The sequence below is a fragment of the Ornithorhynchus anatinus genome, chromosome 17, assembly GCF_004115215.2.
Source record: "Ornithorhynchus anatinus isolate Pmale09 chromosome 17, mOrnAna1.pri.v4, whole genome shotgun sequence".
Classification (NCBI taxonomy): Eukaryota; Metazoa; Chordata; class Mammalia; order Monotremata; family Ornithorhynchidae; genus Ornithorhynchus; species Ornithorhynchus anatinus.
Window position 1 is genome coordinate 6,841,757 of NC_041744.1, and position 14,749 is coordinate 6,856,505.

General features: G+C 40.1%; 1 protein-coding gene across 3 annotated transcripts; it reads right to left on the minus strand.

Annotated features, from left to right (window-relative positions):
- Positions 1-347: 347 nt before the first annotated feature.
- Positions 348-14,326, minus strand: SPATA22 (spermatogenesis associated 22). 3 transcript variants are annotated; one of them, XM_007672520.2, is made up of 9 exons: positions 14,232-14,326; positions 12,969-12,993; positions 11,608-11,653; positions 9,094-9,222; positions 7,749-7,809; positions 5,248-5,599; positions 4,555-4,684; positions 1,394-1,491; positions 348-764 (listed from the first exon to the last, which is right to left on the minus strand). In XM_007672520.2, the coding sequence occupies exons 3-9, from the start codon at positions 11,648-11,650 to the stop codon at positions 573-575; spliced, it is 1,005 nt and encodes a 334-aa protein (XP_007670710.1). In that variant the 5' UTR covers positions 11,651-11,653; positions 12,969-12,993; positions 14,232-14,326; the 3' UTR covers positions 348-572. The 3 variants fall into 3 exon arrangements, with proteins under 3 accessions (XP_007670710.1, XP_007670711.1, XP_016083944.1); XM_007672521.2 differs by lacking the exon at positions 9,094-9,222; XM_016228458.3 differs by lacking the exons at positions 12,969-12,993; positions 14,232-14,326 and adding an exon at positions 12,893-12,925.
- Positions 14,327-14,749: the final 423 nt, after the last annotated feature.

Consider the following 14,749-nt stretch of genomic DNA (forward strand, 5'->3'; position numbering starts at 1 on the left):
AAAATGAGGATTGAGCACCTATTCTCCCACTGAAAATGGGGAGTGACCTGACTGATTATATGTCTACCCCAGTGCTTAGTACAGTGCTTGGCACATTGTTAACACTGTGGGCAGGGATCAGGTCTTCCAACTCATATTGTACTCTGCACACAATAAGCACTCAAATATGACTGATTAACAAATACCAGCGTTAGTAGGAAGTGTCTGGCCCCTTCAAGTCCATTTCTGTTAAGTGTTTCTCCTGTCAACTCAATCCCTGGAAAATTGTGACGAAATAAATCAGCAGAATACAACAAATTAACTGCATACTTTTTGAAACTTAACATCTAAAGACAAATTATTCTAAGTATGTTTTTCTGATTAAACTTTATTCATTTAAAGAAGATATGAGGGAGTACATATCCACCTCAGCAATAATACATAGGAAGCCCTTCTTTTAGTCAACACAAAAACTACTTAAAATTTCTTAAGAAGCATCATTAACTTAGTGTATTAAGATTTGCTATATTGGCTTTTAATAAAGCAGAAAAATCATAAATGTAATTGGTTTCTGCTTAAATTAACACATCTGTTTACACTTCATTCACTGTTCTTATGCAATGTCTCAATTCAGAATCTGAAATTTTAACAAATTCCTGGAAGGCTTTTTGTTCAGGAACAGATGCAGGTCTTACAGAGACACACTTGAAAATGTTTCTTTTTTGGTCATAGTTTCCCACACACCTATGAACTTTGCCTCTAATTAGTCTTGGAAGTTCACGATCCTGTTACAGAAATCACAAAAATTAGGTTACTAATTTTTCTATTGGAATGAAATTTAAATAAGCATAATTTTGACACCATGAAGTGGGGTCTACTTTTCACATCTCCAGGACAGCACCACATGCCCCTTCCTGTGGGCCACCACAACTTTTCTTCCCTCCCTTCACCACTCAGCTAAGCAAAGGCACCACAGAGTAGCCTAACAGATGGGCCAATGGCTCCTCCCTGCTTGTGCCCTAGGAACCCTCTAAGCCAGACCTGGACTGCACAATTCATGGTCACCTGCATTCTTTTGATTTGAGTGCTTCCTCCCCACCCACAGGAAGAAAACATACCAACACTACATTCTGAGATGCAAACTATCCAATTTTGGGGACAGGTTCTCAAAGATGAATGGTCGTCTAACTGGGGAAGGAATTTCATTTCTATGCAATAGTTTTTTAATTAAATTTCATCTTTTTTCACATTACTTAAAAAAAGAGGAAAACTAGTTTATAAAGCACTTTTGAAAATTCTGGAAAATTTGTGAATATATTTCATTTACTTTTTACATAAAACTGGATGTGGGTAATGGAATAAGGGCTATATTTTGTGATCCCAGAGCTACACAAAATCCCCCTAAAATACTTACTATTTCATAAAATATACATGGCAGAGTGTTTCTTCCATCTCGCAAAAGAAAAGTCTTTGCACCATAATCACCAGGAGTGACTGCAGAATCAAGAGTACCTAAACCATTTTGAAGTAAAAAACAAAAACTACTTAGTATCAGAAACTAGGGTTAAATCTTATTGATTACATCTGTTCCCCATTCAATCATATTTCATTCAATTGTATTTAATGAGTGCTTACTGTGTGCACTAAGCCCTTGGGAGAGGACAATACAACAACAGACATATTCACTGTCCACAATGAGTTTACAGTTTAGATGGGGGTGGAGACAGCCACTAATATAAATTACAGATATGTACTTGGGAGGAAAGCAGGGCTGGGTATGCAGTTCAGTCTCGTTCAACTGTTTCTACAAAGCCTTGCTCAATGACCTGACATGGAATCTGGAGTCAGTTTCAATATGACACTAGCTCCCAGAATTTCTCTGGGAAATTTTCAACCCATCCTTGAAGTGCCTCTCAGAATCAGTCAGCAATTGGGCTAAAACAGACCAAGCTTATGGACCAGCTGGAACCTGGAAAACCTTATACATAGGATTTCCTTTGGTGACAGTGCTTTGCACACAGTAAGTGCTCAATAAATACGATTGACAGAGTGACAGAGACCTGGCTGCTGTCATTGCTCTTGAGGAGCTTACCATATGATGCAGGAGGCAAGGAGGAACAAATTGCCAAATATACAAGTAAAATCACAAGGGCAAAAAAAAGATAAAAAAGAGTAAGCAATTAAATAGCAGACATATACCATGTCTAATTTCAATTTTATGTTGTCCAACTGCCTAGGTCAGTGTTCAGCACACAACAGGCAATCAGTAAACACTTCTGAAAATTCACATACTAGAGTTCCAAGAGCTCACTGAAAAATAATCAGTTGCCAGTAAATGATGCTCTGCAGTGAAAGACAAAAAGCTATTTTCCTGTACATGCCCTTACAGACTCCCCTATTGTATTATCAGCTCTTCAAGTGTACAGGGATTACATTTTCCTTCTTTCATGTATTCTCCAAATGTCTAGTATGACTAGTGCTCTAAACAGAGTAGACATATTTCTATAGATGCTCATTTCAAAACCATTATTTACAGCATTAGCCTAAATATTGACAAAATTCAGAAATCTTTCAAAAGTTAATATCTTCTAGCTTTCATGGGAGAAGTGGCTATTTCAGCAGTTTCCCCGTCCTACCTTTTTAATTAATATGATACAAGGCTCCATCTTTACAGTTCTTTACAGTTTAAAAAAAGTAGTAATGTACTTTAAGGCCAAAAGACATTTTTCAAGATGTCCTTACAAAATAGGTCTGATTAAAAACAAATTAGGACAGAAATTCTAATTTTTCAGATTTGGATATTGAGACCCAGAGATGTTGATTTAGCATGGGCCTCAAAATTTATAGCTCAGAACTGGACTTTACAAAATTCTGCTCAGGAGTTACTGGTAGACTGTTTAAATAGCCCAGTCATTCAAGTTTATCCTTCATCAAGCTCCATGTGAACCAACATGTAAAAATGTTTTTCCTTAGCAATGAACTTGTGCTGGATAACCAAATAATGGTCAGCATCTGTTGCCTATCAAAGCCAAAAACACACCCCAAACTCCTAAAACAGGCCAGACACCAAAAACTCTTTTCTCCTCATTCTATCCCAACCTAAGCAAACTGAAAGTATGAGTGGCCAGTCTTTAGGCTCTTAGAATCGATAATCTTGAAAATAAAATAAGAAACCAGGGCCTTGAAGTTCTGCCTTATCTTGACATTATATCACTTTTCCCCAACATCCTTATATCCCTCTCCAAGCAAGTACTGCACGTAGGAAACCTCTTATATCTTAGAAGTGTTTCTGGGAGTCACTTCCCTCCACTCAGAATGTCCCAAATATGCTCACAGTATCTAAGGATTCTATGACATCATTTTCCAGATATACATTATTGGGAGGGAAATTTGGGTCATTTAAACACCCCTTGTCTGAGGTCTGGTGAGCCTGAACTTTTTGTGACTATCCCAGCCTAAATATAGGCAATACAGTTAATTCAGCTTCAGGACACACATATCAGTGATAGAGCCAGGATTACAACTCAGTGTTTTGGAACTCCCATACTCTCTCTTTTTACATAAAGGAGAAAATCATATGTGACTGGGTGAAGAGCTTGCTATGGATGGCTGGAGTTCGACGGCCAAGAACTGGGTGCACACTTAGACCAGCTGAATAGCTACCATCATGGGTTGCCCCAGAGCTATTTCCATCGCAGGCAGCTATTATGATTATTTGCACCTATTCCCCATGAAACCTAAGAACTGAAATCCAAATCATTCATTTTTGCTCAATACCTGTAACACCCAAAGGACAGTAGGGAGGAAAAGGGACGCCAGTAGTGGATATCCTCCCATGAATATTGCTATAGTGTGGCCCAACAGATAAAGTAAAACACTCAGCCCCACCTCCTGTGGTAATTGGACCAAAGTAACCTGGAGTCCAGTGGAGCTCTCCCCTCCAAGACTCTGCTTCCCCTACAGAGCCCACTCTATCTCCAAATCCTCTTTTTCCTATCCCTCAGAATACACTCCTTAACTTCTTTCAGAATACTCTTTCTCATTTCCCGTCAGAACCCTCCTTTCCCTGGAGCCCTCATCCTTTCCAAGCCCTTTCTCCTCTATTCTGGGCTTCTTCTTGATCATGTCGCTCTGTGCCTCATCTCCTCTACCTAGCTACTTCATGGGGGTGGCACTTTCTACAGATGTATTGCATCTACATGAAGCACAAAATGATCTGAGTTTCTGTCTTTTTAATGGCACTTGTTAAGCACTTACTATGTGTCAGGCACTGTACTAAGTGCTGGGGTAGATACAAGTTACACAAGTTGGACATAGTTCGTGTCCTGCATGGGGCTCACAGTCTTAATCCTCATTTTACAGATGAGGTAACTGAGGCCCAGTGAAGCGACTTGCCCAAGGTCATACAGCAGACAAGTGGCAGACTCTGGATTAGAACCCATATCATCTGATTTCCAGGCCCATGCTCTACCCAGTAGGCCACATTGTTTCTCTGCTTTGTTTGATGTGTTTATTTTTTTTAGAATCCTCTATTTTACCAGTATTCTTAACTATTATACAAACTATCATACATACCCAAAACTTCGAAAAGCAGTACAGTTTTGTATGTATATCCACTCCAGTACTTCACACTTTCAATAACTGCAGATATAATTCGTAGAGAATTGTCTTTTTCTTTAAGTTTCAACTGAACCGTTGGAACTGTCTTTTAGAGAAAGAAAAGATTTACATTACGATTTTGGGCACCACCATGAGGCATAACCATATTTTTTCCATAAATTAAAATGCCTAAGTTATTAGCATTTTGGCTATAAGACTGGTTCAAGACAAGATCTATTAGAGAATATATGTAATAGACCTGAACCCAGAGTCCCTTCTAGTTGACAGCTAAATCATTATTATGGTGGGTGGAGTCACTGGCTTTTGGGACAGAAAATGAGCATCTGTTGCCAAAGATATGCAGCATTAGTACAGAATGACTTTAGACAAGCCATCAATAGTTGAAGTACTAATAAACAGTAAAAGAACCAAATGGAACAATCTGAATATGGGAGAATAAATACCTTAAAACTCATGCTAGAATGCTGCAGAAGTTCTGGTTCAAAACCACCTGTTTTATCTTATCCAAAAGATTTTAGGTTTTCAAAACTTAATATTGTATGCATTGAAGCAGGCCTTGTATATCTATGTTATAAAGGTATTATTTAATATTAATACTGAGTTAATTTTAAAATTTAGGGTTGAGCTATATAAACACTTAAAATTTACCTTCATTGTTTTTTCTTCTGAAATGTCACTGAATTTTTTTCTATTACATTGATTTAGTTGACTATTGTATTTAAATGATTGCACTGAACTAGTATTCTCTAGTTGTCTGATTTTGGTGCTGAACTCTGACCACTGTGTTTTTGATGAACACATTTGTCTGGGTAGTGCTGTCTCCTTTTGTTGAGATAATTTAGGATATTCCAGTTGTCTCTGATAGGGCTTAATTTCCAAATTCTTTGTCTGACCAGGAACTATACTATTGGCAGCCATTAAATCTGTTGCTCTGCCCACAGGATTAAACTCATATCTATTCCAGGAGTTGGTGCTGATATTTCTATCATCTTCTTTGAATCTGAAACATTATATGAAATCACTGCAGCAAATATATTTCTACAAGATATTCTCTATCATGAAAAACACAATTGCAAAATTCCCATACTGCCCCAAAATAAAATAAAACATTTTAAGGTTTTTCTGCACTAACTCTTTAGAACAGAGTTGAATAGTTTATGACTATCTATTATAGGCAAAAAGGCAAGTTCACAAGTACTTTCTATAAAGTGTTTATAATTTCATATGCAACTGCATTAAAGGGCCTGCTTCTATGCTCTGGTGCTACTTCTGCGGTGACATTCTGCAAGCTCAATGAAAGTGGGAGAGCACAAGTCTGGCACACTAGTAAGAGGTCAGGATAGTTAGCTTTTTAGGACTAGAGTTCCATTTTAGATACTGAGTCCTACAGAGCTGTCAGTCCTGACAGTTCTATCTCCACAGTTTCAGAATTCACCCCTTCTTCATCCAAACTGCTTAACCCACTGATCCAAACACTTGTCACTTCTCATCTCCATTATTATAACAGCCTACTTTCTGAACTTCCTGCTTCCAGCGTCACCCTCTCCAGTCCATATTTCACTCTACAACCTAGATCATTTTTCTAAATAATAATAATAATAATAATAATGATCCATCGGTGCATGTCTCCCTGCTCTTCCAAAACCTGAGGGCTGCCTATCCATCTCCACATCTAGCAGAAACTCCTCACCATCAGCTTTAAGATTATCCTTGCCCCTTTCCCGCTGCAACCTGACCCATACTTTGCTCCTTTAATACCAACAATAATATAACTACCATCAATACAATAACATTAATAATATAATTAATAAACAATAAATCAATATTAATATAATCAACATTAATATAATGCCTTGCTCTTGTCTCACTCTCTGTCGATGCTTTGTTCAAGCTCACCTTCCCCTTACCATCAATGCTTGGGAGAGTACAATACAACCAAGTTGGCAAACGTGTTTCCTGCCCAGAGTGAGCGCCCACATAACAACACTCTCCCCATCTTCAAAGCTCTACTAAAATTATATCCCTTTCAGGAAACCTTTCCTGACTAGTCTCATCTACCCACTCCGGTTTCCTTGTCTACTGTGTTATCCATGGTCCTAAGTCTGTACCCACTAATCACTTAGGTATTCACCCGCCCATCCTCCACAGCACTTATGTACATATCCTTATACCCAGTTGCTTCCCCTACCTGTAATTTATTTTAATGCCCAACTCCCCAGCTGGATTGAAGAAAGGACTCTATTTAGTTTATTGTACTCTCCCAAGCACTCAGCAAAGTGCTCTGTACACAGTAAGCCACAGTAAATATCACTGATCAATTAATAATAATAATGTTGGTATTTGTTAAGCGCTATGTGCCGAGCACTGTTCTAAGCGCTGGGGTAGACAAAGGGGAATCAGGTTGTCCCACGTGGGGCTCACAGTCTTAATCCCCATTTTACAGATGAGGTAACTGAGGCACAGAGAAGTGAAGTGACTTGCCCACAGTCACACAGCTGACAAGTGGCAGAGCTGGGATTCGAACTCATGAGCCCTGACTCCAAAGCCCGTGCTCTTTCCACTGCGCCACGCTGCTCCTCCAGCTCAACACAGGTCAAATCCAGTTTCCACTCTGATATATTTTGGCCTCGCACCTAACTCCCCAATTCTCTTAGGCTCCTTACTCCGCTCCTACTTACATCGCCTATCTTGGGGAGCTCTTTTTCCTCCTAACAATAGAGTATGGATGCTTCCCAAATCTATTTTTTCATCTCTGAATTTTCCCCCTTTAACCTATCCAACACTTCTCACTCTCTTCAATATATTTTCCAGCCACCACTCCAAAATAACTACGGTGAAAAAAACCTCAACTTTTCCCAATTCTTCCTTATTCCCCAACTCTTCCTTATTCCCCAACTTCCCCACCACCCAGGCCTGTGTCACAGTTTTATCAGTTACCCAAACCCCAAAACCTTAGGTTAACTTTTGATGCCTTGTTTTCAACCCAATTTTTTTCCTGATTTAACAGGTGAAACATAAGAAACAAGAACTGACTTTAAAAGAATGATCTCTAAACATTGGTACTAATCAATATTAACTCACATGTTTAGATAAGAAAATGATAATACAAACACCAAAAATCAAATAGTTCATTTTTTTCCCCCACATACCCAGAGTTCATTCCTTGCTTTAACTGTGGCATCTGTGGCTTCATCTCTTCCCAGGCAAAATCTGAAGAGGCATTAAGTAGCAGGTAAATACAATGGAGAGTATTGATATATGTAGTTTCATTTGTTCTAAATTTTGAAATCATGAACCATTTTGAACAATACAATATGAAACCATTTCTTTTTAATTCTAATTACCTTACCTTGCTGATTTTGGAAAATTGGGAGGAAAAGGGTAACCACCCTTGTATTCTACATGTGTCCACTTGAGTGGCCAAAGCTCTTGTTTAGGGGGCGGGGGTACCCAAGACCAGAAGTATAAGTCTCTGGAACCCCAAGATAATGACAGGAATGATGGCAGCTACACTGCCCCTGTAGTTCTATTTTGGGAGCCTGGTTCACTATTCAGTCATCACTACACTGGAAATAATGAGCTACTGCCCTAAGCCCCTACAGAGCCCATGGTATCAAAATGGAAAGAGAACGAAAGGGACACTCAGAGCTATTACACAGTCTCCTGCAGCAGCAGCTACTGCCTCTAAGTTCTAGTCCTGCAAATAAGTGGTCCTGGAAGAAAACTGATCCCTGACACTGCCGCCCCAAGCATGGCCTGATGTACCAGCCCCTAGAGTGCATGCTGGAAGTTACTAATGCATGACACTGGGGGATACAAATCTGAAACTCATTTCTCAAGGCCAACCATTGTGAGTTTGTGAAAAATGTATTTTAAAATTTATACGTTAAATATTTTATATATATTCAAAGTTTACCGATAAAGATGAAAATAAAAATCAATTATTTGGGATACATGGAAGATACTGATGCCAGGTCTGTGGTTTCTTACTGAATGCAGCTGTGAGGTAGATAGATGTTAGGACTTTTCTTTACCTGCATCTGCCCTTTGCCCAGAACTCTACTGATTACATTTAAAACAATTAGTTTTCAAAAAATGCATTTAATCAATATCCTCAAGAATAAGATTAGAAAAAGGAAAGTAATCCTTATAAAATTTGCTTGTGAAAATTAAAGGAAAATACATATTTTTTAAAAAAAAAACAACAAACAAATGGCTCAAGTTCCAGGATGTTCCATTTAATTGCTACACCATCCTTTTATGCAAGGGAATTCAAACTTCTACCCTGGAATGTTCTGAAAACACTATCAGCTTGGCAAGGGATTCCCCACCTTCACCTCCCCTCTCCCCCACTCCATTTCCCCAGAGAAGGGTATGAAGGAGAAAAATCCAGATTGGAAGATAGAGACTTCTTTTTTATTGTACAATAAAAATGGAAATTTTCCTTAATAGATGCCCTTCATTCCTTGTTTCTCTAATTTCCCCACCTCTTACCTGATGGCAGAGGAGGAAAGTCATAATTTTCAGGTCCAGTACTAGGACTTGGATCATTTTTAAGTGGATTTGAAGTTAATGGCTGCCTGCTTCTTTTCTTCTGATTGAATAATGGTACAGGTAAGAAACCTAAATTCAACATAACATTTAATAATCAGTGAATTATGGACTAGAGGGACAAGCAGGGCAATCACCCCAGATCTCACACTAAGAGCACCACGCTGGCTGAGGCAAACGCAGTGACCTGAAGCCACTGTTCATTCAAAAGCAGTACTGCCGCCAAGCATTCCTGGGCTGGAACTTCCACGGCTCAAGACCTTCCACCGTTGTGAAGCGCTGCTGCTGGGTCCGAACAGTGCAAAAGTAACCTACTTTGGTGGCTTTTATCCCTTTATATTCTTCCCTCACTAATCCAAAATTTCTCCATTACATCCACATCTCCTTTTCTCCAAATGTTTTGGGGAGACTGTCATTTTTTTCCCACGTATCTCTTCTCTTCTCTCTCTTCCATTTCAGCTACGGAGAAATCCAAACTTACGAGCCGTGAAGAGGCTGTGAGCAATAGGATCTTCTCCACACTGGGGAAGCAATTAGTGTTTCAAGGATAGAAAGGGGTATTCACTTCAAGCTCACACCCTACTCAAGTGCAAAGGGAGGAAAGAGAAAGTGCTTAAGCCAAGAGAGAGCACTCTGTCACCTGCATTAAAATTCAAAATTCAATAGCATTATCTCAGAATAGCTTACAGAAGTGCACTATAGGGCATGATAAGGGGCTAGTTGAACTGCATTTAGCATCTATTAGAAACTGACTTTGGGCTGTAAATCCCTGTAGAAGCCATAAAATAATCAGCCTTCTAGGTTTGGCTCACCCCAGCCCTCCGCAGAGCTCTGGACCACTGGATACATGTCCAGTCAGTCAGAATAAGAGGAGATGAGAGCCTGGATGATTCAGATGTGAGTTCTGGCTTCACTTTCTGGGAGTGGCACCTTGTATGTATTGTGGTTTCACATTTGGGAAGTTCCCTCTGGGGATGTTTCAAACCCTCAGACATGTGCAGCATACCTCAGCAGTCTCACTGCTGCCCACCTAAAGAGGGCCCAAAGAAGTGTCGGCTTTTACCCTGCTCTAGGCAGCCCAAGGTTTAGGACCTGTGGTGCCCACAGGACAGGCAGAACTTCTTCTATGATCAAAAAAACCCAAAATGAAACAGAACTAATCCTTGCCCTTTTGAAACAAATTATAAGATACCAACAGAAACAAAATCCACAGGATAAATACAATACATAAGCATTTTCTAATGGAAATTGTCATGAGAGTCAGAAATCTGCAGGTTTGGACAGGATGATGTCGGAGGAAAATCTCATCTCCAAATTTTCTACCAATCTAATTGCAATTGAATATAGACCATTAATTAAACTCCTTACAGATTATAATGATTCCATAATTCATTGCAAATCAATGGAGGATGAGAAGAAGTGAAGGGAAGGCATAGGAAAAAATCTGTTAGGCATTATTCCTAGGGGAGGAACAGTGTCAGTGGACTGCCAGGGTTCTAGAAGACTGAAGTAGAAGGAATCTTGGAATGATGAGGGACATCATTCTAATAGTAATAATAATAATAATGTTGGTATTTGTTAAGTGCTTACTATGTGCAGAGCATAATAATAACAATAATAATGTTGGTATTTGTTAAGCGCTTACTATGTGCAGAGCACTGTTCTAAGCGCTGGGGTAGACACAGGGGAATCAGGTTGTCCCACGTGGGGCTCACAGTCTTCATCCCCATTTTACAGATGAGGGAACTGAGGCACAGAGAAGTTAAGTGACTTGCCCACAGTCACACAGCCGACAAGCGGCAGAGCTGGGATTCGAACTCACGAGCCCTGACTCCAAAGCCCGTGCTCTTTAGAACAGAGCACTGTTCTAAACCCTGGGGTAGACACAAGGGAATCAGGTTGTTCCATGTGGGGCTCACAGTCTTAATCCCCATTTTACAGATGAGGTAACTGAGGCACAGAGAAGTTAAGTGACTTGCCCACAGTCACACAGCTGACAAGTGGCAGAGCTGGGATTCGAACCCATGACCTCTGACTCCAAAGCCCGTGCTCTTTCCACTGAGCCACGCTGCTTCTACAATTCTAGATAATGTGGGTGTTTTTAAAAGTGTACAATAAGGAGAGAGAGTAAAAACTAAGGAGGGAGGTTTTCGGAAATAATCTTCCTTCACATAGGTCGAGATGGAATTGGTCAACAGAGATTATTGGCCCACCTAACAGCCCTCACACCTCTGGTAGACCTGCCTCTGAGATAGTATTAAATCAAAAGATTATGGGGTAAAATGCAGTGTTTTGGTTTGCTCAGAAGAGCAGTTGAACACCTAATTTGGAAAAATTCAGATTTTGTTTAGTTCCAACTTGTGAGAAACAAGACTGACCAAAAACAGACACACCAGACATACTATTAAGTTCCTAGTACATATATTGTTAGGAACAAAAATAAAAGGTGCTTAATACCTGCTGTACTTCGAGTTGAATTGAAAGCTAGATTCCTCTTCATTTCCTTAACAAAAATGAAGCAGTTTAAAATATTTTCTTGATCGTCTTAAATTTACATAGGAATGTTGTTTCAATTAAATCTATATTTTGGGTAAAAACATATCTCCTTATGCATGAACAGTAACATCAGATTCCCGTTTAAGAATGTACTGGAATTGTTTATCTTTACATGAATTATGCATTGTACAGGGTTAAAGGTGGATACTGTTAATTCAAATATGTCAATCTGAACATTTAAATATTTAAGATAACATGATTTATTTGGGTTTTTCTCACTCTGCTGCCCATCTTGCACTGGTAATTATTCCCTATAATAGAGAGGAGAGGAAAAAGGGGATGAAACTCAAATTAATCCCTTATGGATTTTGGCAGCAGTAGTAAAATGCTGGTGGAAAATACTGCCTAAAATGATGTTCTGGGATAAGTTACAGATGACATTTATTTTTTTTTCTTTTTCTCCTTTGAGAGTTGCCAGTAAATACTTTAAACATCTTTGAAAATATAACTGGAGGTTCCAATTAGAAAAATGATGACATCTGCATTCATTACTTTTTACAATTATTTTGATATATTAATCTCTCATTTTCTCTGGGAAATGTCACTGAAGTATAAACTTTCAAAACTAGAATCCAATTGCCCAAGAAAGCTGTTCCCCATTCCATTTTGGGGCATTAGTGCCTGGCCAACAGAACTGGATTTTTAAAGTACAGCTCTATATTTCTGAACATAGGTTAAATTAAAAGGTAGAACACTGCAACATTAGGTCCAGGATAGAACTTTTTCTACCCATTCTTCCAGGATTGGATTGTAAATGAGGATTACTAACCTCTGTACTGATGTGAGATATAATTCAACTGTACTCTCACAAGCACTTAGTAAGTGCTCTGTATGCCGCAAGTGCTCAATAAATACTATTTGTACTCCTAAATACCTGAAGCACTTATGTACATATCTGTATCTCTGTTCAAACTCTAGCCATTTTACTCACATCCAATACTACATTTTATTTGTTATAACTAAAAATAATACCTTTTTCCTACCTGTACTCTAATTTTGGGCCTTCCTCCCCCACTAGACTGAAAACTCTGATGACAGGGCTGATTTGTTTTAGAAATAGCATTTAATGAGTACCCATTAGACACAATGAACTATACTAAGTCCTTGGAAAGTACAAAACCAGCAACACGTTCTTCACAAGGAGCTTCTATGCTAAGCAGCATGGCCAAGTGAAAAGCGCACAGACCTCGGAGTCAGAGGAACTGAATTCTAATACCAGCTTCACGTCTTGTCTGCTGTGTGACCTTGGACAAGTCACTTACCTTCTCTGTACCTCAGTTACTTCATCTGTAAAATGGAAATTAAGACTGTAAGCCCCAAGTGGGATGTGGATTCTGTCCAACTTGATTAGTTTGCATCTATTCCATTTATTTATTCTTTGATTCATTCAATCTCATTTATTGAGCACTTACTGTGTGCAGAGCACTGTATTATGCACTTGGGAGAGTACAATAAACAGAAACATTCACTCCCCACAACAAGCTTACAGTCTAGAAAGGGGGAGACAGACATCAGTACAAATAAATTACCCCAGTACAAAGTACAGTGCCTCGCATATAGTAAACACTTAAACCCATTAAAAATAGACATAAAACAATGTACCAACTAGCTAAAATAAATGAATATAAAATAGAACAAACACATCTAAGGTCAGCTGATGCATTCATATGACTTAGGGTACTGGAAATTACCTAAAAAAGGACTTCTACTTTCTCCCCAAGGGCGTACTTGCTCTCTACTCAAATACCATATTGACCCAACCACTACAAATAGCAAATTATACTGTCTAAATACTCAGTTTTCCCCATTTAATTATTTTGAATACATGAAAATAAGCACTGCAAAGCCATACTCTTTTCGATATACTCTCTAGAAAAATAGCAAGAGCTTATACATACGCTATATACTATACATACACTCTACAAGAGGTCACGTGGCTCAGTGGAAAGAGCACGAGTTCGGGAGTCAGAGGTCGTGGGTTCTAATCCCCCCCTCTGCCACTTGTCAGCTGGATGACTTTGGGCAAGTCATTTCACTTCTCTGTGCCTCAGTGACCTCTTCTGTAAAAGGGGCTGAAGCCTATGAGCCCACGTGGGACAACCTGATGACCCTGTATGTCCCCCAGCGCTTAGAACAGTGCTCTGCACATAGTAAGCGCTTAACAAATACCAACATTATTAAGTCACTTCACTTCTCTGGGCCTCAGTTCCCTCATCTGTAAAATGGGGATGAAGCCTGTGAGCCTCACGTGGGACAATCTGATGACCCTGGATCTCCCCCAGCGCTGAGAACAGTGCTCTGCACATAGAAAACACTTAAATACCACCATGATTATTATTATTATTAAAGACGGGGTGACGAGGCCTGCAACTCAGGCTCCCCTCACGGGCCCCGGGCTCCCTCAGAGAAAGTTCCCCCTGAGCTAAGAATTCCCTCAACTCAGTCGCGAGGCAAGTTTTTTTTTCCTCCTTACGAAGGAACAGGGGAGAATAAAATGGAATTTTAAGAAGAAAGCAGAAGCCCACCGCAAAACGAAGGAAGGACGACAGGCCAGGACCTGAGGAGGGGCCCGCGAACCGCCGCCGCCACTTTTCCACCCCCGACTTCCGGTCGCGCGCTCGCTGAGCGCGAGCCGCCCCCCCCAAAGGGCGGGAACAAAAAGGGGCGGGGCGAAGATGTGGCCACGCCCCCGGACGCAGGCGATTGGCTACGAGACGCGGCGCGGGGGGGGGGGGGAGAGGAGGAGCGCGAGAGGAAGAAGATGATTTTTCGGGTGGGAGCGGTTGGGGGCGCTGTTGCAGCTGGGTGGGTTCTCTCGTCCGCCAAGCTAACGCTCTTCCCCTCTTCAAAGCCCCGCTGAGGGCTCACCTCCTCCAAGAGGCCTTCCCAGACTGAGCTCTCCCTCTGCTCCCCCTTCCCCTCAGCACTGTGCTCATTTGTATATATTACTCATTCATTCAATAGTATTTATTGAGCCCTTACTATGTACAGAGCACTGTACTAAGCGCTTGGAATGGACAATTCGGCAACAGATATGTATTAC